We start from the raw sequence: 21,578 nt of genomic DNA, 5'->3' as shown, positions 1-21,578 counted from the left end.
CCTATTTAATCAGCATTATTATCAACTAATGACATTGATGTTTATCCAACCACCTGTCCAGCAGTTTTCAATAATGATGAGTGTTCTTAGCTAATTATCTACTAATTACTTGTCAGAAACCGAGACATTCTGGCACCCTGGAGTTCAGTAATCTATGTTTGGAGCAGTTTATGGTCATCTAGCACTAATTATCTTAATCATGCTAAAAAGGTCAGGCAAATGACAGTAGCTGTTTCATTGATACATATTTGTTTGAAAATTTTGATATGTTCCATTTAATGCCATTGAAAACCAGGAGTCCATTTCTACTAGAATGAGAAGTGGACACTGCACATATTGGGGGCATGTACTCTGGATGTCAACACACAGACTCCACATAAAGCTGTCAAGTGGAAACCAACTGGTGTGAGGAAATGAGGGTGCCCAAGAGAAATGTTATGAAGAACCCTTAGCGGGAAGGGCAAAACAGTCCATCATAACACCACAGAGCAGATGGAAGCAGCAGTTAATGACAGAGGGATGAAAGGGGCCAGACGGAATCAGATGTACATTTTTAACAGTGAGAGTAATTAACCGCTGGAACAATTTACCGAGGGTTGTGGTGGATTCTCCATCACTGGCAATTTTCAGAATCAAGATTGGATGTTTTTCTAAAAGATCTGCTCTTGGAATTATTTTGGGGAAGTTCTATGGCCTGTACTATACAGGAGGTAAGATTAGATTATCTCAATGTCCCTTATGACTTTAGAATCCGTGAAAGTCTGTCTTTCCACCCTGTGTGCCAACATTAGCGCAAGAAGGATGTAGTAATAAATTTAATGTCCTAAGATTAAGTACCAGATTCCCAAATGGATTGTGTACAAAAATGATATTTCTAAAATGAATCTGCAAATTACGTCATGTGGTTAGGGAGGAAGTACTGTCTATTCACTAGAACTGGGGATTAGTAGCCAGGACTCCTGAGTTCTATTTCTGACTTTGCCACTAACTAGACCTGTGACCCTGAAAACAAGTCACTTAACCTCAGTGATCCTCAGTTTACACATCCACAAAATACCTCAAAGGGGTGTGTATCATTTAAGGTACTTTACACCAAGTACTGTGAATTAAATATCTATAAGCATTCAAGGGGATTTTGGTTTTAATTTGTATAACAGCATTTCCAAAGCTTCCATGATATGAATCTCTAGAATCTAACACTCATTACAGAAAAATGGTTTCTACTTTTGCCTACTTTGACTCTGCTAAAAATTGAGAGTTCATGTAGAAGCCTGCAGAACACCAGCTGTGTTGGCCATCTGTAGACGCAAGAATAAAACAAAACACAAAAAAAATGTGCATTACAGCACTCACCTGTTACTCTGACTGTAAAGTTACCCAGAACCTCACTGGAATGCCGTGGCTTGCAACTGTATAGCCCAGAGTCATCATATGACACATTAATGATCTTCAACAGTTTTTGTCCAATATGAGTTCTGTTGGTCGCTGCAATCCCAATGCCATCTTTGAACCAGAAAACTGACATAGAAGAGCCCTGGGTGTTACAGGAAAGTTCAATAGTATCTCCACTTCCAAACACCAATTCCTCCAGAAAGGCAGTCTCACTCCCCAGATATTCTGTGATGGAGAAGAAAATAAATAACTATATAAAGCAGGTATCAAACATTGATCCAAGAGCCTGGCATGACTGATGACAGCAGCCATGGCAGCTATAGCCTTGCTAATCTCATGCACATAGGAGCCAAGAGATGAAAACTGCAGAAATGCCATCATTGGTGACAAGCAATAGTTAACGTTAGTCAGATAACATCATTCAGCAGTGTACAGGTGCTGTTTAGACCAAGCACAGGCAGTCCTCGGACTTACCACACAATTGGTTCCTGAAAATTGTGTCTTAAGTCGAAAATGTCATAACGCGAATTTCCCATAGGAACAACGTTGGATCAAGCATTGTAAAGTCAAAACCAACATCGTAAAGTTGAAAGACGATGACAATTTATAAACGTCCCAAGTGCTGTTTGTCGTAACTCAAATGTGTTGAGGGCTGCCGGTACTTTAATAATAGCTCACTTAGAGGTACTGACTTGGCACCATATCCTGCTTGCTTTACTCACTGTGAGTAGGGCCAATGAAGTGAATGAAATTCAAGCAAAGTTGCAGTATGAAAACAGTAGGTGCTGTCAGTGAAATAAATGGTTCTGAATTACCGCCACCAGGTTTACAACTTGTACCCTAGAGCCTCACATCACAATATGCCAAAGGTCAACAGGACTGAAGCAGGACTAGGCAGGACTGGGCCTTTTGGGTTTGTTTTTTTTGTTTTGTTTTGTTTTTTGGCAGTTGTGTCAGCATTGCCACTACAAAGCCTTCTGTCTTTTTGAGGTTTGTAATTCAGCTACAGACGTTTTCTGTTAGCTGAAGCTCACTACCTTAGGTATCAGGCCTGGGGCTTTCTTTCTTGTTCTTCAATTAAACAACATGTTATTTTGGCCAATTTTAAATTCAGGCGGTTTTTTGTTTTTTCATTTGTTTTTTTTTTTTTAAAGAAAAGAGAAATAGTAAATGAGGGAGGATGATTTTTGCTCCCTTCTTTGTGTATCTTATGTCAAATGGATAACCCAAGGTTAATATCGAGGGTGAAATCCTGGACCTAGTTAAGTCAATATCAAAGCTCTGCAGGAGGGGCAAGACTTCATCCCTTATGCTAATGTATGGTCTTCCACTTCAAAACACTTTATAAACCACTATGCGTCTATTCCCCTCTGGGAAGTGGAAACATGGGGGCATCTCCACAATAAGTTATCTAAGTTCTACTCCTGCTGTTCTCCTTGTCCCAGAGCTTCCCATTCCTGTTGTTTGTCAGAATTAAGTGCTGCCCTCCTCCTGATCCCCCAGCAAGCAGGAAGGCAAAAAAATAAAATAAATAAAAATCACTAGAATCGCAATCATGCACACACAGCGTCATTGTACAGCTTGGTTTCTGGCAGGGCTAGAGAGGCTGTCTCCACTCCTTCTTGAGGCAGGAAAAAGCCAGAAAAATGGCCAAAATGTGGGACAGCCTATAAAATGCAGGTCAGTGAGGCTATATTCTTATGTGGAGTCATAACCCCATATGCTGCTGCATGCTGGGTGGGCTGGGGCAAACAAATACGTCCCTGACTTGAAGGGCTCATGGTCCAGAGTCCAAACCCTAGTCCCCTGAGAGTCACTGCCCAGATTTCAATGGGGACACTCATGTGACTAAGGATTTGGCCCTTACCGTGGTCATTCTTTACAAATGTAGAACACACATACACTTGCATACGATTAGTACCACTGGCATGCTTCATGGAATACATGGACCTTAATGGATACTGTGTTTCAGAAATATGAGGTGGTGTGATGGTGCACAGAGAATGGGTGAAGGAGACACCAGGAGAGAAGGTTGGACAGAGCACAAGGGGCAGGAGGAGTTTTTAAAGTTAACCAACCCATTCAGTAGCTCTGAAATAGCCACTGCGTTCAAAATGGAGCAGAATTTGATCTATCCAGCCAGTCAGGAGCTGCACAGACGAAATAAACCTAAAGCTGGACACAAAGCTCGAGGCATCTATATTCAGTCATGATGTTCCAAAACACAAGAGCTTGTAGCAACAATGCTGCAGCATATTGGGCAGTTACTGTAGTAGAATGCTGTGGCATTTAATGTTATGAGATGGGGACAAAAGAAAAGAAGTTTAAAGCCTAGATGTTTCTAATAGGTAAGCTGTTTAACTTCCATCAAAAACAGTTATACGTACACACTGAGACTGCAACTCCAGGGGCTGATTTTGCACTGGCATTGATTTTACACTGGTGTAACCATTTCCTTCAAACAGAGTTACTCCCAGTTTACACCAATTAATGAGAAGAATTAGTAAACTGCCACTGAACCTCAAGGTGAATCCCTGGCCCTGCTGATGTCAAATGCAAACACTCCCACTGACTTCAATGGAACCAGGATTTCACCCTCCATCATTCAAAGAAGATGGGTCCAAACCTATGATTCAAATACACCTTAAATTTGGCTCAGCTTCAGATCCTTGTCCAGATCTGAGGAAGTTCAGGTCTGGATTTGTAATTGGACATCAGTGGATCAGATCCTCAGCTGGTGTACTCAATGCAGCTAAACCAGTTGACAGTAGCGGAAGATCTGGGCCTGTATCTTTAGGTTATTGTCCTGTGGCAATTAAGTGTTATGATTTGAGCTGGTCAAAAAATTGGCCTCCCCTGGATTTTTTTTATGTTCAGCGGAAATTGGAATACCAAAATATTTTCGCCATAAACTTAAATACTTAAATTTGTATGTGCTGCTCAGTTGTTTTATGGAAGTTGTAGGTCAGGTGCCCCATGTTCCCATTTTCTTTATAGGCTTCGTGCTCCGACTACATATCCATGATGCACCATCATCTCCACTCTTGGAGCGGAAGATGGTACATCATGAGAGTCATTGGCCATAGCCCCTCATGGGAGATGTCATCTGGCTGGAAGCCTGGCCCACAGAGGAAAATGTGAACATGAGGCAACCAAACGAGAATCCCCAAGAGGCACTGCAGCAACATTCACAAACCGAAATATTTCAGTTCTCAAGTGTTCGGTATTTTGATGAAAAAACAAAGTTTCTGCAGAAACTACATATATTGCATGAAAATTTTCATTTTGTCAAAAACCCAGTTTCCCATGAACAACAGTTTTGTGGGGAAACTCCTCACTGTCACCAGACCTGGGAATCCCTGGGAAGAACACAGCTGAGACAAGGAACACTGCTAGCCAGTTAAAGATGGCTTTTCCATTTTAACTATGAATTTCCTTGGTTGTGCTGGTTTGCACAACTTGAGTATTATTTCAATAGCACTAACTTCTGGCCTGCAATGTAAGGACCCCACATATAGCTTCACACTTGCAAGCCTGAGTACTGTTCTTTGTCTATTGACCTTGATGGAAGTTCTTTCTAATTTAATCCATTAGAAAACAAACCCCATGCAGCTGCACAATTCATCCATATAAAATACATGGTTTTACCCAAGTTGTTTGCCAAGTGATCAAGACTTGTATATTTTGGCTTTTATATCATAAATTCACCAAACAGGAACAAGCCCAGACAAATACAAACTGCACTGAATGGAATAGCCATTTAAAAATAAGCCTCCCTTTTAAAGTGATAATGAAACTGTTTCATGACAAACTCTTTTTACAAAAGTCATTTTGAGGTTACTGTAATAAAGGACACATTTACTCTACGCTCTAGACTGGCAACAGCTGGGGTCTGAGGTCTCTGCTTTGGCCACAGCACTGTCAATCTGTCATTTCTGACAGCTTTGTTTTGATGAGGGTTGTTAGGATGATACCTTGCCCTTCCCCATACAATGCTGCTCGACTGGATCTCAACTGAGTTACTTAGCTATATCTATCTGTCTACCTATACACAATGTGTCTATACACATTTTAATCCACATGGACAATGGAAAATAGATGGGTCTGTTATTCTAGGCTTCTTTTCTACTTTGCTTATAGACTCAGACTTTAAGGCCAGCAGAGAGAATCATGATCATCTAATCCGATGTCCTGGACAGGCCACAGAACCTCACCCACCCACTCCAGCATTTGACCCCTAATCTCTGGCTGAGTTGGTTTAAAGACTTCAAGTTACAGAGAATCCACCATTTACAGTAGTTTAAACCTGCAAGCGAGTCGTGCCCCATGCTGCCAAGGAAGGCGAAACCAACCCCTTCCCCGGGTAGTCTCTGTCAATCTGACCTGGATGAAAGTACCTTTCCCTGACACCAAATATGGTCATCAGTGACACCCTGAGCATGTGGACAGCACCACCAGACAGACACTTGGCAAAGAATTATCTGTAGTAACTCAGGCCTTGGCTACACTGGCGCTTTACAGCGCTGCAACTTTCTCGCTCAGGAGTGTGAAAAAACACACCCCTGAGCGCAGCAAGTTACAGCGCTGCAAAACGCCAGTGTAAACACTGCCCCAGCGCTGGGAGCGCGGCTCTCAGCGCTGCAAGCTAATCCCCACGGGGAAGTGGAGTACCTGCAGCACTGCCCCCCAGCGCGGGCACCGCGACCACACTCGCACTTCAAAGCGCTGCCGCGGGAGCGCTCCCACGGCAGTGCTGTACAGCTGCAAGTGTAGCCATACCCTCCAGAGGCTTCCCCATCTAGTGTCCATTGTCAGAGATATTTACTACTGGCAGTCGCAGATCGGCTACATGCCACTGTAGGCACTTTCCTTGGTCTTCTCTCCTGTGAAGTGCCTGCCCAGCACAACTTTGGGAACTGTCAAAATAATCATATAACCAATAGTGACTGCAACCTGACACAGTAAGAGGGACAATCCCTGCCACAAAGAGCTTATACCTGAAATGAGAAAACACAAGCGTGGGAGACTGGAAGTATTTCACAGATGAGGCACAGCTGGGTTTAGTGTGCGGGTGCCGGGAGGTGTTGGTGGCCTATGATATACAGGACGTCACACTGAATAGATGACCTGGTGATCTCTTCTGGCCTTAAACGCTATGACTCTCAGAGTGCCTTGTCCACGGTCCAAGGGGAAGGTTAGGGGCACAGCCAGAAAATTAATTCAGATCCCCTTAGCCCCAGTCCACTGCCTTAACCACAAGACCATCCCCACTCCATTTTCAATGGAGAATACCGTTTTCAATGCCCTTTCTTTCAAAAACGTTCATGAACTATTTCTGTTATAACTAGGTCATAAAACTCCTCCCCATCCCCCCCCCCCCCAAAAAAAAACCACCACCTTAATTTGGGACCTAAATGCCCTAACACGGTCTCTTCAAAATCCATTGACAGTTACAAACAAGTACTTTCAGAGGTATAAATGATCACAAGGGTTATGGGAGCTGACTATGGCACTTGCCAACAGTGCTAGAATTAATGAGTATGAAGCTTTAATGGGTTCTTATAAAGGAGGAGGTAATTTAGGTTTTGGACTCCCATGATATGACTAACATTCAACCATTTATTAGTTATCCAAAGCAGTAATGAGCAGAGAATTACCAAGAGGCTCTTCTAATGAAGATCAGCTCTTGTAGTAATGCGTGTCACTGCTCGAAAGACCTTGTAGCAAACTTGTTAGAGAAAAGATGCAATTTTCAGACTGGTTAGAATTTGAAAAAAAGATATGCCCTAAGAGCTAATAAAGAAATGTCTTCTACAATAAAAAGCAACTGGCTCAGCTCTTCCAAATGACTGTGTGTGCATTCACTTATAAGATACTTCATATCTCCCTATTCGCTTGGCTCACCCATAGCAATAATTCACTTTCTGTATGGTTTTTAGTTCCAATGTTTAAGTATGTCAGTATTTCCATCAGATGTCTACTCCTCTTAGGCATCAAAACTCATTTTGGGATGAACCTGGAAACAATTTTTTTTTAACTCATGCAGTTGTTTTTAAACTGCAGCAGTACAGTTAGAATTGTGTCTCTCTCTATATGTATCGCTCTATCATGCACCTAAACCTCTGAACCCAACAACCATTTACAGGATCATTTTACAGTTCCTAAGTAACAAGGGACTAGGTGATTCTGCTATTTTACTTTCCAATAGATATTTTACTCTTTGAAAACTGGGCAGGTAACATGCAAGATTTTAATAAGCACAGCGGTAATAACACTATATCTATTCCTTACTTCATTTTAATTCTACAGACAGAAACTCTGTACTACATAATTCAGCAACTATATTTTATCATGACAAATCTGTTGTGACAGCATATTAGGTAGGAACATGGGAGTAAAATACTGCATCAGACCATCTGCTTATTGCGTGTGGGGTCCTATTTCTAGAGGAAGATGATTACACCCATATAGTACTTGGCCAATAGCGTGAAGCTAGATGTAAGGAAATGTGCTCGTATATACTGAGATGGCCCATATCTTCACAGAATCTCATCACCTCAAAACTAGCAATGAATTTAACCTCATCACATCCCTGTGAGGTAAAGAAGCATTATCCCTATTTTACAGGCAAAGAAACTAAGGCATAGAGAGATTAAATAATTTCCCCAGGGTCATACAGGAAGCCTATGGGAGAGATGGGAGTAGAAGACAGATCCCTTGCATCTCAGCCCAGTTTCTTACCCACCAGACCATCCTTACTTTGTTGGGTAATCAGTTTATTCCATCAATATCTGACTTCCCTTCTCGTAGGTGACTTCCATACAAGGGTTAATAGGGGTCATAATTATATTTCCATAGCACTCACTGACTCAATATATAACTTCTATGTGGCAAAATATCCAGATACCATAGGGCACACTTTCAACCTTCACTTCAAGCATCTTTGCTTCCCTCATTCAAACATCTACTTGTGAATCAAAGGTTGGAGGAAATTTTTGTTCTAGAAGACAAAGGTTAAAAACAATTCTGAATAGAAGGCATGCTGAGTTTTACCATTTCCTGTGGTTTTTCTCATTATACTGACTGAAAGCTATTATGTCCTGGGGGGGAAAGCTACATAGGTTGAACTTAATTTATTCCTGCTGAAACTCCACTGAAGTCAAGGAAGTCACATTATGGAATTATCAGTCCCGTTGTCATCTGCACCTTCTTTCTATTTAAGGTGCACGTATGTCATACTGCACATGGAGCCCCACACAAAAAGATAGTCACTCCGCAATCTTATCAAAGTGTTTGATAAATTCAGTATTGTGAAGAACACACCCTGCTACCTGCAGGGGAGCTAATCTGTTCCAACCACCTTTCACCTAGAATACAAACTATGCAAGGTATGTTCCCCTGTTAATTTATGATCACTCCACGGGAATTGAGTTCAAAATTATACAGATGACTCTGTGGAGCAATGAGAACAGAGCTCTGAGACCCACTCAGACCTCTGCGTCACAGCAGACTTTGCCAGGTGGTGACACAGAGCTGATATAGCCAGATCCTCTGCCTTCCCCAGCATAGGGCAGTTCCAGGAAAGGAATGTGGCCAAATGAACCACCATGTTCTAGCCATCCCCAGCTGGCAGCTGGTCCCGCCAGGGCCATAACTCTACTGAAAAAATTTAGAGCAGCTCTGGCAAGTTCCAGGATCAGGAAGTCTCAAATAGCTCTGACTCTCTCCCCACCAAGCTACGGGCAGAAGCTAACAGACACAGCTGAGCACTGAGTCCATGGGTCCAGATTCCAATTCCAATCTCCCAACAGAGGAAGTCAGGAGTAACTCCATGAAGTCAAGGAAGTTACAGAAGCATCAAAATCAGAGTCGGACAGAACAGAACCAGGTAAACTCTTGTGCTCCCTGATTGTGCTCCTGCTATTCTTTCTTCCTCCTTCTACTATAAACCCCCTCACTACCTGCGTATGTTAAGATCTAGCCACACTCCCCAAAGCAAGGACATCAAAGGTTCTCATCAATCAGAGATACAGAGCGACGTGAACACTGCATTTCCATGTTAGCGTGGAGATACTGAATGATTATGTTTCTTGGTGGGTGAGTGAAGTGTGTTAGGCATGTCACAGAACACAGAGAAGAAACAGATCCTGCACCAAGCAGCTCCCAATCTATATCTAGACATCCCATTAAAAATGGTAACACAGAAACAGAGGGGAGGTGGAAGGGAGAGCAACGGGTTACAATTAAGATTGTGGGATTGTTTGTTTATAAAGCACATCTTGTCAGTAAAAGAGAAGGTCAAGGGAATGACCCTTGCAATGAGTGGGGGAGTTGATCCAGGGCAGCAAACATCAAATGTTGATGAAATGTCACCAAACAATGTCAGGCTATCATGACGAGATTATTCTGCAGTGCTCTCCAACTTTACATAATGCAAAATCTCCTCTCTCTGCTTCTGGCTGCTGTGATGCCAACAACTCCAATCCTTTTGCTCAATGCTCTCTGCTCCTGCGGCTCAGATAGACTATCACTGCCCTGAGATATTTATACTGCTTTGCAGAGATCACATTACATAAATTTGATATTATAATGCCAATGAAGCAGCGGTGCCTTGTTGAAAATGCCATTACAGACTTAATATAATGGCTACATAAATTTGCCAACATGTGTTAGGAATCAAATAATCAGTGTTGTCAGGCAAAACCAATTTTGTTGCTTTCTGTGTAAGATCTTTGACAAATGGAGGAAAAAAGTCAAATGCACAGTTCTCGACCTTCATGGATCATTTTTCCACAGTGTCAGGCTGTAACCAGTGATGCCCAAGAAAAACAGTGTCTTTCCTTTCAGATAACAATCCCATCTGGGATGTTTCACTAGGTAAGTGTTTGCATTAGCTTCTTTGGAAGAAACAATGATCAGTAATTGTTCAGGCGTTCAGAAACTACTAGGGCAAAAAAACTCTCTGCTTCTTTAATAACAAAAGGGGTGCCACCTCTCAGTACTATTCTGCAGTCTATTTCAAACCTTTAAAAACAAGACTGAGATCAGATGAAAGAAGACAAATTCTTGAAATGACAAAAGGCCAAAATTCACAAAACTGGCTGCCTAAGTTATTCACCTAAATCCAGGTATGTGGTCTGATTTTCACAGGCAACAAGAATAGGGATTGGGGTTGCCCAACATTCCTGAAAATCACAGGCATCTAAGCAGAACACTGAAGTGGCCTGATTCACACAAGCAATGGGCACCCAGCTGCCTGACTGAAGTCAACGGGAACTCCTGGGTGCTCCACATTGTTGAAAAAATCAGGTCAGATGTATAGGTGCCTAAACAGCAAGCGAGGGGCCTGACTCTAGGAAACCAAGTTTGCAAACAGGTGACCTTAGCCTTTTGAAGAAGCAATATCATCTTTCAGCAGTAGTTTGTGGCTTTTTGTTTTTAAAAAGCTTTAAATGCATTTCAAAATAACAGTGAGAACCACTGCAGTATAAAACAGTTTATCACAATGGGAGCCTCCATATTCTGGAACTGTTACTGGACTAGGTTTCCTACTAAGAAGTTAATGTTCTTTTACTAAAACAAAGGAAACAGATTAACTGCCATCATATGACCACAACTGTATTTAGAAAAATGTTAGTCCTCTTAGTAAAGACTTAATTAAAAATGATAAGCAGATTTTGTTTCGTTTGTATATTTGTTTTCTTTATAAACTTGGATTGATGGAAAAAAATCAGTAGTGTTTGGACTGGATACAGTCATACTGACTTTGAAGGACTTCTAGGATGGAAAAGCAGATGTTACAAATCCGCCTCATCTATTGAGCCACTGTTGACTCTCTGTTGTGCAAATCCTAATTTACATCTGCATGAAAGGTTTCAGAGATTAAATGGCATTCAAGGAGTAATATTAACTTTTCTCCCTCCCTCCTATCCTCGTTTGAATGGATTTACTACTAGCAATTAGTTTTCTGTTTCATCAACCAAGTAGAAAATAGGATTCATCGGGATTCTACAGTATTTTGTTTTTAATGGAGTGTTTTCTTAAATCACCTAACTGAGATATCGAGTCAGAAGAAGAAATAAAATAACACATATAAAATAGTTACAGACATACTCTGGCTCAGATTTACTCTCCTTTCTCATAAGGTAGCAAGACAAACATGTCTCATTATACTAAACGAGATACATCTAACAAATTGGGAATATTTAAAATCTACCCTTAGACGCAGGCCTTCGATGGCTATTGCATGTCCAGAATTGAGGGCAGGATTTGGGCTCTGTGTTTTTCTCTTAAAAGCCGTGGGCCACAGTGACTGCGGAGTTCTTCTTAAAATCTGGTGCACTATATAGCTCAAAAGCATTTGCATTTGTTTCACAATGTGGGGATCCTTAAACAGAACTTAAATGAAAACGACAAAGCCCAACCTTGATATTATTCCAATTATGATTTAGAAGCATTTTCTAAAAACAGGTTTGAAGTATCCTTGACTTATTAATTAACACATACAGGATGCTGCAAACACATGGGATTTTGTGTTTGCAAACACAGGATGTTGTGAGGTGCCCACATTTTACCTGAATCGAGACAGCAGAAATAGTTGCTCAAAACAGCCCATGGAATCTACAAGTCCCAGAATGCAATGCACTGCCTAGATGCAGAAGAAGACTGCTGGATCAAGATGGAGCTCTACACGCTGGGACCTGAAGCCCTCATGGATTGAAGCTCCCTATTAAAGATGACACAATAGAGAGCTACCTTTTTAGAACTCTCTGCGCCATGTTTCAGGCTGCATTTTAATACATTCCAAAGTTGGCTAACAGCTGGTGGCAACACATGCTTAGCACATTCTGAGTCTCTCCTCAAGTTCTGAGACATTTATGGGGGGGAAGCTAGACTGGCAAAGAGACAAAGAGGAACAAGACTAAATATCCTGCTGCACCTGACAGAAGCTACTGACAGGCAGGCTGAACTGCATAAATACAAGAAAAAGCAGCAACCAGCCTCCTGCCCTCACGACGTTTTAAGCATAAGGGGAAAGGAGACTGCCAACACAATGTTGCATGTATCCTTATTATTTTGATTTGCGCTCCTTATACCTAAGGATCTCAGAAGGCCTTACAACAATTGCTAGGTTCAGTTTCTCAATATCCCTATGAAGTAGGTAAATATTAAACGCACCACGCAGGTAGGGAAATTAGGGCACAGGGTGGTTAAGGACTGGATCCTGTTCCCACTGGAGTTAATGGATGTCTTGTCACTGATCTTTATGGGAGCAGGACATAATACTTGTCAAAGGTCACTAAGGAACCCTGTTGCTGAGGTGTGACAGAATCTCAGCATCCCAGCAGCCAAACCTTGAGCATAACCACAACATCCTTACTCCCCTTGCCGGACCAGCCCACACAGCTGGGCTGTTGCGAAGGGTACTGACTAGGCTCTTGGGAAGCTTGCAATAAGATTCAGGCAATTAAGCGAACAAGTAGTACAAGAGGCGTGGGAGAGGGAGGGAAATGCAAGATTTTTTAAAAACTTCACTATAAAATCTTTCAAATGCGTACATCATCATTATGAAGGCAAATATTGCAAAGATTTAAAGGCTGTTTGGGGATATTTTTATTGCGTTCCCTCCCTTAATTCCTCCACCTCCTTCCAAAACAGTTAATCTCCCGCATACTGAGACTTACCTACCTCAGAGAGGTGTTTTGACAATTAGTTAATGTCTACATGTGAGTGCTTTGGATGTGTCATGAGACAAACATTTAAACAGTGCAAAGTTCAGCAGGTCTGAATGGAGGAGTTTAGATTTAAGTTTTGTTTCTGAGGCAGTTACTGAAACAGCAAAGATTCAGAGAGCTGCAACAGTTTCTTTTTCACTCCCAGCCAGGACCAGCCTGGGCATTTATTAGTGATGCTTTATGGAGTCTGCTTTGAGATCACATGGCATCAGAAAAATCTACCATAAAGCCCCAACCTTTCCCCCTCAATTCACAGCTATGCAGATACCAAATCCCAGTTCCTCTGAGTTTCCTTGCACTTTTAATGTGTGCTCCTCTAATCTTCATTTAATGCAGGCAGCTGGCTGTAAATACCCCAGAACAATGAGTTTAATCCTAAGCATCCTGAAAGCCCCCTGCACCAAAAACGAAGCAAAATAAAAAGAACAGCCTCCTGACAAGAAGATGGAGAAATCCAAGCTATCCAGTGGGCCAAAGGAGGAGAAAGACACAATGAGCTAAATTTTGCCTGGCCTGCTAATTAAAAACGGAAGCTACTACACTCTGGAGCCAATGTTTAGGGGTGGGGGAGTTTTCATTCTATTCAAAAATGAGCTTCCAACTGGGATCATATTCACTCAGCATTAATTGTCATTCCAACTACGAGTGTCCTAGTTTCAAAATGAAAACTACTTTCCAGTGCAGCTACTGAATGCTAACACCAGTTTCAGTGCATTAAAGAGCATTTATTGACTGAATTTTCCCACCCACTAAAACTGTAATAAGCATTACACCTCAAAACTCCGGGTCCTGTTTCCTCTCTACCTTCTCCTCCATATAAAGAGGGAAACTCTTCTACGTGGAGATTAGGATTTAGTGTTTGTAATTATGAAACTATCAATTGCCTTTAGTTCAGTCATTTTAAAAAACACACTTTAAAAAACTCTCACAACACATATTGGGAGATGGTAAAGGTTTCTGGCGCTTATTTTTATGTATACCATGGATCATATTTTGAAAGTAAAACAGAACAAAACAAAAAAATTGTCTTTCATTAAAAAATTATCTTCCTGTAATGATATAAAATGGGCCCCTTCCATAGTTCCTTATTCTTAAGGATGAGCTCAGAGCAAGTGTCTTCAGGGCTTAGACTCCTTTCTACTAGTTATATTTAATAGTGTCAAATACATAAATTTGGTGTATTTTCATTGTATCCTTAATATATCAAACTCCTCAAGGCTAGGCATCTAAATCCCAATCTAAAATTAGTAGCCTGATTTTATAAAGGTGCTGAATCCACTAAATTCAATGGAAGCTGTGTTTGCTCAACAGCTTTCAAAACCACACCAGTTATTTCAGTGCAAAGGGTGGATTTAGGTGCCAGGCTTCCCAGTTTGAAAAGCTTGTCTGTAGTCTCCAATTTCCCTTTCTGTGGGGTTTTACTGAGTATAATCCATTTTAACCTACACCAGAAACCATGGAGATGGGTTTTAAAAGCACATATAGCAAAGAGGCTGCAACATTCCATCTACTGCAAAACTTCGCTCTCACCCCATAGCTTTAAAAAGTGAAGCTTTCTGACATTGTATATAAAAAGTGGGTGTTCAGAATGTCTCTCTCTCTCGCTCTCTCTCCCAAAAAAAAAAAAATTATCACTATAGCTCCAAATTAAATATTCTGTTAAATTGGCCTCTAGATTTTTCAGCTTGTTTGATCTTTTCTGTCTACACAAATTTCTGTTTTCACCTTGCTGCACTCAAATGCCATGGTAATGTCTGTTTCACTTCTTTAGCAGGAAATACAGTTAGTTCTTTATTTTTATTAAGTCCATGAAGTTATTCAAAATAGATGTGGAAAACAAACCCTAACTTATCAGAACTTGTTGGCTTAAAAATAACATACACACACACAAATCCGATCAAATGCAACATTTGATCATTTCCAGCAGCAGGGCATCAAGTTCAACAGAACTGATCTTTTAATGGTCTTGTGTAACTGTATCTATTACAATGGGTTTCTAACAACATATAATAAATTAAGAGAGAGTTCAAGGAAGTCATGCATGTCTCTGTTCCCACCCCTCAAAAAAACAAAAAAAAACAAATTTTAACATTACCAAATCATCCTCTTTCACAAATCAGTCCAAAATTCTGGAACAGATTTGGCTACAGAAATGCCAGATTCAATTTAACACTTCTGTTCCAAACTCCCTTAATAATTCTGTAAGGAGAATGCACTTTCCGAGACTGGTCATTTCCTGTGTCCTGGAGTAAAATAGAAGTCTGTTTTGCTTCTGTGATCTACAGACATTTGTACATTGTTTTATAACTTCTGAATATATTTACTAACTTCCTTAGGTAAAGGTCCCTTGCCACTTTCAGTCACCTGCTTACCCTATGTGATCTCCTGATTTTGACAGCTCTCTCTTTCCTTCCCACACCAAAGTTTTTCAGACCTTTCTCTACATCACCAAACCTCTCTGCCCACTCCCCCAAAATTGCTAGTTTTAAAAAACACTCCTGTGTGACAGCTCTCACAGAGAATGAGCTCTCAGAGAACCTCTTTCCCCTCCCCATTCAATTAGGAATGGACAGATTATTTGTATTGGCGCAGCACATAAACAGTCCCAACAAGAGATCACGGCCTCATTGTACATACACACAGTAAGTGACAGTCCTTGCCCTCCTAAAACCTACCATCTTATAGACAAGACAAAGGGTGGGAGAAGGAAGTATTGTTGTCCATTTTTTAATGATAGGCCACTGAGGAACAGAGAGATTAAGCAAAAGGGGATTTATCAGAGCAAAACAAAAAAACAAAAAACAAAACTCGAAAAAAAAAAACCCAGCAGGCTTTGTCTCATGGATAGGTATACTGCGTGTTTAGATATCACTGCTGTCTCCAAAGCTTTCACCAATGATTCACATATGCCGCCACTTATTTCTCACTCACACTACAAATACAACCGAGGACACAGTTTTAGCATAATCAATGTGTGCAGAGTGGAAGTGATTTAACTAAGCTAAAGCTTTAGATGGTCAAAGACTGACACAGCTACCGGGATATAGTTAGGTCCTAGCCATGCTACAACTCTGGGGCCTGATCCTGCACTTCTGAAATCAACTGTAGCTTTACCATTGACCTCAGTAAGTACAGGATCAAAACCTATAACTGTGTCATAGCCCAGTTGAGGGACAACTGTGTTGTCACCATGTTCCCTGACAACTGTATTTGTACCATATATGGGGACTTAGATGCTATCACTTGTGGTGTGGAATCCAACCTGCACACAACACAACAGTAGCAAGAATGGATGTTTTGCCCAGGACAAACAAATTGATTCTTTTCATATTTGCTTTCCTACTTGAATCACTGAAATGGCCGTTTCTGATCATATTGAGGATTACTGCTGGGTTTCCAACGGCTTAAAATTACATACTGGGTTGTGATTTGGTCATATCTCCAGGCTGAGACATGTTGAGTCTTCTCAGAACCTGGCTGGGAAAACCTACGGGAGTGCAGGGAATAGCGTTAATGGTTCAGCAGGTGGCCTTACAAATCCTTTCTGAACCAATGGTGCATTTCTATGCTGCTGGAGATGCTGTCTTTCAGATGAGATATAAAACTAAGGTCCTGACCACCTGTGGTCTTGAACATGTGGAACGGCTCTTTGGCAGAGCTATGTGTTAGCCTCAGTTGCCAAACTGTAGTCTGGTTAAACCATTAATGAAATTCTGCCTACCTCATTTTCTCCAATTCTGTATGGATAGAGCATTCTTCTTCACTTTCTGTCCTTAACTATCGTGTGGTATAGCTCTGCATTGTTAAACAGTTGCTGCTTTTTCACCCCAAAAGTAGCTACACTCAAGCAGTAGGTTGGCAAATTAATTCCTGTACAAGAGTGTTGGGACTTGTTTAATTCTACAGTAGGATTCCCGCCCCCCCCCATGAACAGTAAATTAAATATTTACACATTTTTGAGAATAAAGTAAAAAAAAAAAGTTTCAGACATTTTTGCCAGGATTAACACATTCCATCTTCGGTATTATCCTACTCTAAATGGCTCCTTGTAAGGAGGATTTGCGTTTCTGTCACACTGAAGTACTGGATCACATGGTATTATTTCAGATAGATAGTTCAATGCATTATTTAGTATTATGGTACGGCCAGAAGCCTCAATCCAGATCAGAGCCCATTGTGCTAGGCACTCTACAAACACATAGCACAAAACAGTCCCTGCCCCCAGCTGCTTTCAGTCCAAACAAACAAGGTAACAAAAGGTAACCGAAAAGATGCATTATCCCCCTTTTACAGACGGGGAACTGAGCCACAGAGAGATCAAATGACTTGCCTAAGGTCACACAGGCAAACTGTGCCGACAGCTGAGAACAAAACCCGAGGCTCCTAAGCCTCACTTCAGTGGCCTTAATCACAAAGACCCAGATGCACAAAAGTATTTGAAATCAATGGAAAACTGGAGCCTAAATAACGTATGGATCTTGACCTAAATATCCCTTCTCCAGAACACCAAACTACTATATCAACCCCAATCCCTTTATCCAGGCACTGACACCAACCTCAACAAGCCATCTGCGTCATATACAACAATCTACTCGATGGTTTCCCACCAACCCATGAAGAACCTGAGTTGATCAAATAGCCCACGACCTTCTCTTTCAAATTCCTTCTTAAGACCCACATCTACCCCCACAACTATAAATAAAAGTGAGTCAAAGACTAATTTATTTCTTTACTAAACAATACACATGTTGAAGTCATAGTACAAATCAATAAACACATCCAGGGACTTATTTTCATTTTTGTCTGGGTTGTGTGTGCATGTGGTTCAGCAGGGGGAAGATTTCAAAATATTTTTGGGAACAGAGGTTTTATGGCTGGGTTTCTTTTGGCTTCGGATCCAAATAATGGTGTTATTTAATTGAACCAGTAGCCAAAAGAAACGGAAATACAATCCTCCTCCCATCTTTGGTCTTTCTGGAGTCCCCATCTCCTTCTGCTGCCCCATCCACTTGACATGCCCTCCCCCTCTTCCATCTGGTAATGATTGCAGCAGCAATGGGGGGAAGGAAGAGGCAGCCTTGTAAGTGCTCCCCTCCCTGAAATGCATTTGACCAGTGAATAGCTAAAGAGCTGAATGGAGGCACAGTTGAGGCCCCTGCTCAGTATGGTAATTCTGCTCTTCCCCACCCAAGAGAGTCCGTGAGCATCAGTTGCTAGATTCTGAAACTGCTCTCTTCCCAATTAGCTGCCTCTGAGCAACAACTGACTGAAGATGGGCAAGCTCAGCTGAGACTGTAGCCAATTTACTTAGAAGAAGAGAAAATTGTAAAGGGATTTTATGCAGTACCTGCAAAGGTAAACCATGGTCAAGATATTCAACTCTAGAGGTCTCAGTGTGACCAAGACTCAGAATATCTGGGATCTACTCCTGGCTCTGGATTGCTCCCTTCTCCGTGCCTCAGTTTTCCCATCTGCAGAATGGTGATAACGATACTGATCTCCTTTGTAAAGTGTCTGGAGATCTACTGATGAAAAGTCCTAAATATTATTATTACTAAATATAGGCCTCTAACTCCAAGCCAAGTGGATCTGTGGATGCTGAGAAACTTTGGAAAAAAAATCCAGCTACTTAATTTGGTGCTTAGTTATAGATTTCAAGTGCCTAAAGTCAGGCACTTAATGAAAAGTCTGATACTGATGTTTTAGCACTGACCTGGAATGACCACTTCACATTCAGCCATGACTCACCAGTTTCTCAGGACAAGCTGAGTGATATATTTGTAGCAATTTTTTTTTGAAGGGGGGGTGAACAACATTTGCTAATTTTTACAAAACTTTTTTGCAATCACAGCAAATTTGCTCCTTTCCCTCTCTGACCTTCGGATTCTACCTCTGCAAAAGGAGACTAATGACACATATGGTGTGATATGAGGCCCAAGTGCTATCTGTAGTGTGAAGTGCTATTAGGCCTGTTAGTGGGAGTTCTGGGCTTCCATCCCTGCGGCTCATTTCTTCAGGCCTCCAGGGAAGCATCTCCACCACATTTTGCACGAAAGAGGCTTTCTGAGTTTTCAGTAAAAACACCTTTCATGAAAAGCTACTGTCTGGAGGGAGTGGGAGAGGGAGGAGGAAGAACTGTGTGCTCATGCATAACAAACTGGCAAAAAATATTGCATTCACTTTGTACAGTAAGTGTTCTCCTAGCCCTAATCATGCTCAATAGCAAGCTTTTTTTTTTTTAAAACACCGTTTTTATCAGCTACTTTATGCACCTTGAGCTATCAACTCCTGCCAATTAGTCATTAATCCCCAGCCTCAGTCTATTAACATTACTATTTCAATCAACTGGGGAATTTTTCTTAAAAACTTTATTCTTCTTTCATGAAGTGCTAAAGGACAAATGTTTACTGTCAACAAGCATGTGTATTCCAAGGCAGAGAGAAATATGGTTTTTACCAGTTCTAAAGCAGAAACACCAGCTACCAAAGGAAGATTAAAATCTTTTCTTCTAACCTCCCCACCTCCCACACACATATAAACCTTTATTCTTACAGACACAAATCACACAGGTAGAAAGTGGATAGCGCTGTGCCTAATTCCAGTTATTATTTTAATTAGAGACAGGGTCATAAAGACAAATCCTTTAGGTGCACATTCGTCTTATCTTTGCACCCTATTTTAACTCCCTTGCCTTTCAATTGCTATTGGCCTTTTTCCTTCCCGTTCATACTCTTAACCAATCTCAGGAGGTAAATTGCTTTGAGCCAGTGTGCTGATTCTTTACAGATACAAGTACTGGTTAGTAACAACACATTTGCTATATAGTGAGCTATTTACAGAAGTTCATAAAAATCAGATTACCACTTACTTCAGGACTACTGCAATCCCCAAATAAATGGTTAAAAGATACGCGGGGAGAGGATTTCTAATACTTGAGTCTCGTATTCCAAACCAAAAAAAACCTAAAACAACACACCACAAACAAAACACTTTTCAGAAAACTCTCTTTGATACCCCATCAGCCTGTTTGTCTGCTAGACTCTGGGGAACTCTCCTTAGAGGGTACGCAATGTACCAGAGCTTCTCCATTGTACCACAGTGTATTCTAGCAGGAGGCACAGAGTGCCACCACATTCACTGATCTTCTGTTCCTATGCAAATTGCTACAGTATTTTTCACACTCCAAGTTCTGGTGAGGCTGGCCTCTTGCCTTCCAGTATGTGGACTGCCAGAGAGCAGTCTGAGCCCCACCTCAATTACAGACCCCTGTGGTGGATTATTAACACTTTCTCTGTTGTATTGTGCTAACTTCAAATCACAGCAGAGGGTACTAATGCCATGCGACATTGATATGATGGAAACACACTGACATGAGAATCTTGCTAATATGATAGTGACTGACATTCCTCTGATCCGCTCTCTCACAGACTTCAAAAAGCCAAGAGTTACTGTAGATCAAAACAATATTTGTTGTTTTGTCAGAAGATTTTGCTTCAGCAGATTCAGACTGCAAGTAGTTATGGGGGGCTGTGTCAAATCTAGATAAGAATTATAAAAATAAACAAGATTCACTGAACAAATACAGCCACGGGCAAATCACAAGAATTTTTTCCTGATATTAAGGCACATTTCTGGAGAAATGAGAGTTTATGGAGGCCCAAGAATCAACCAAACACTAAAAGCAGGCAGTATAAAAAAGGCACAAAAAACCCAAAACAAAACGCATGCACAACACACAGCTGACTAGTATTATAAACTAATTTTTTTCTGCTTGGTACAATGTTTGGATCATTAGAATCCTTTCCAAGAGATCCCCACTTATGTTAAATAGCTGCTCATACTGTAATCTGTTCAAAGCTTGAGCCTGTTCTCTTTGAAAGTCAATGGACGTTTTCTGATGCAGAATTCAATGGTCACAGAATCAGGTCCTCATTTATGTTTTTACCAAGCAGGACTACAAGCTGGCAATACAGAAAGCTTCAAAAAAAACACAACTCATGGAACAAGCTGACAAAACTTGCCTCTGACAGAGCTGTAGAGACTTCACAACCAGCCAAATCCTGAGGCCCTTACTTTGGGACCAGCCTTGTCCCATAGATCTGCACAGGGAGATCTACATGCTGGAATCCACTTTCTGCATGAAAAAGGGTGTGTGGGGGTGGAGGGACTGTTGGCAATCTCCACAGCAGCATTTCCTCTTTCCCCAGGCTCGTTGTGTGCAGGTCCAAACACGGGAAAAAGTGAGTGGTCCAGAAGGGATGTACATTATCCCTCCAGCATCTGTGGACCTCAGAGCAGAAATGTAACAACATATTCTTAGGCTGAATTACTCTGCTGTGCTCTGGTCCAAACTCCCACAGTTAGAATCCCCCCTTTAAAAGCACTCAGGAGCAGCCGCTGACTGGGGAAGCCTGGAAGGGCGGAGGGGGAATGGAAACCCTGCTCCTTAAC

The 21,578-nt window shown here is 41.3% G+C and overlaps 1 protein-coding gene across 7 annotated transcripts in view; it reads right to left on the bottom strand.

Annotated features, from left to right (window-relative positions):
- FGFR3 (fibroblast growth factor receptor 3) overlaps nt 1-21,578 on the bottom strand; it is a 75,716-nt gene that overhangs the window by 44,169 nt on the left and 9,969 nt on the right. For 6 of the 7 annotated variants that reach the window (XM_030564186.1, XM_030564187.1, XM_030564189.1 and 3 more), the window contains exon 3: nt 1,354-1,617. The exons of the other annotated variant lie outside the window; for it this stretch is intronic. In XM_030564186.1, coding sequence (XP_030420046.1) covers nt 1,354-1,617 — 264 coding nt within the window. The remainder of the gene's footprint in view (nt 1-1,353; nt 1,618-21,578) is intronic. 7 annotated transcript variants of the gene reach the window in all.

The sequence above is a fragment of the Gopherus evgoodei genome, chromosome 5 (genome assembly GCF_007399415.2).
Source record: "Gopherus evgoodei ecotype Sinaloan lineage chromosome 5, rGopEvg1_v1.p, whole genome shotgun sequence".
Taxonomy (NCBI): domain Eukaryota; kingdom Metazoa; phylum Chordata; order Testudines; family Testudinidae; genus Gopherus; species Gopherus evgoodei.
This window is presented reverse-complemented; position numbering and strand designations above follow the sequence as displayed.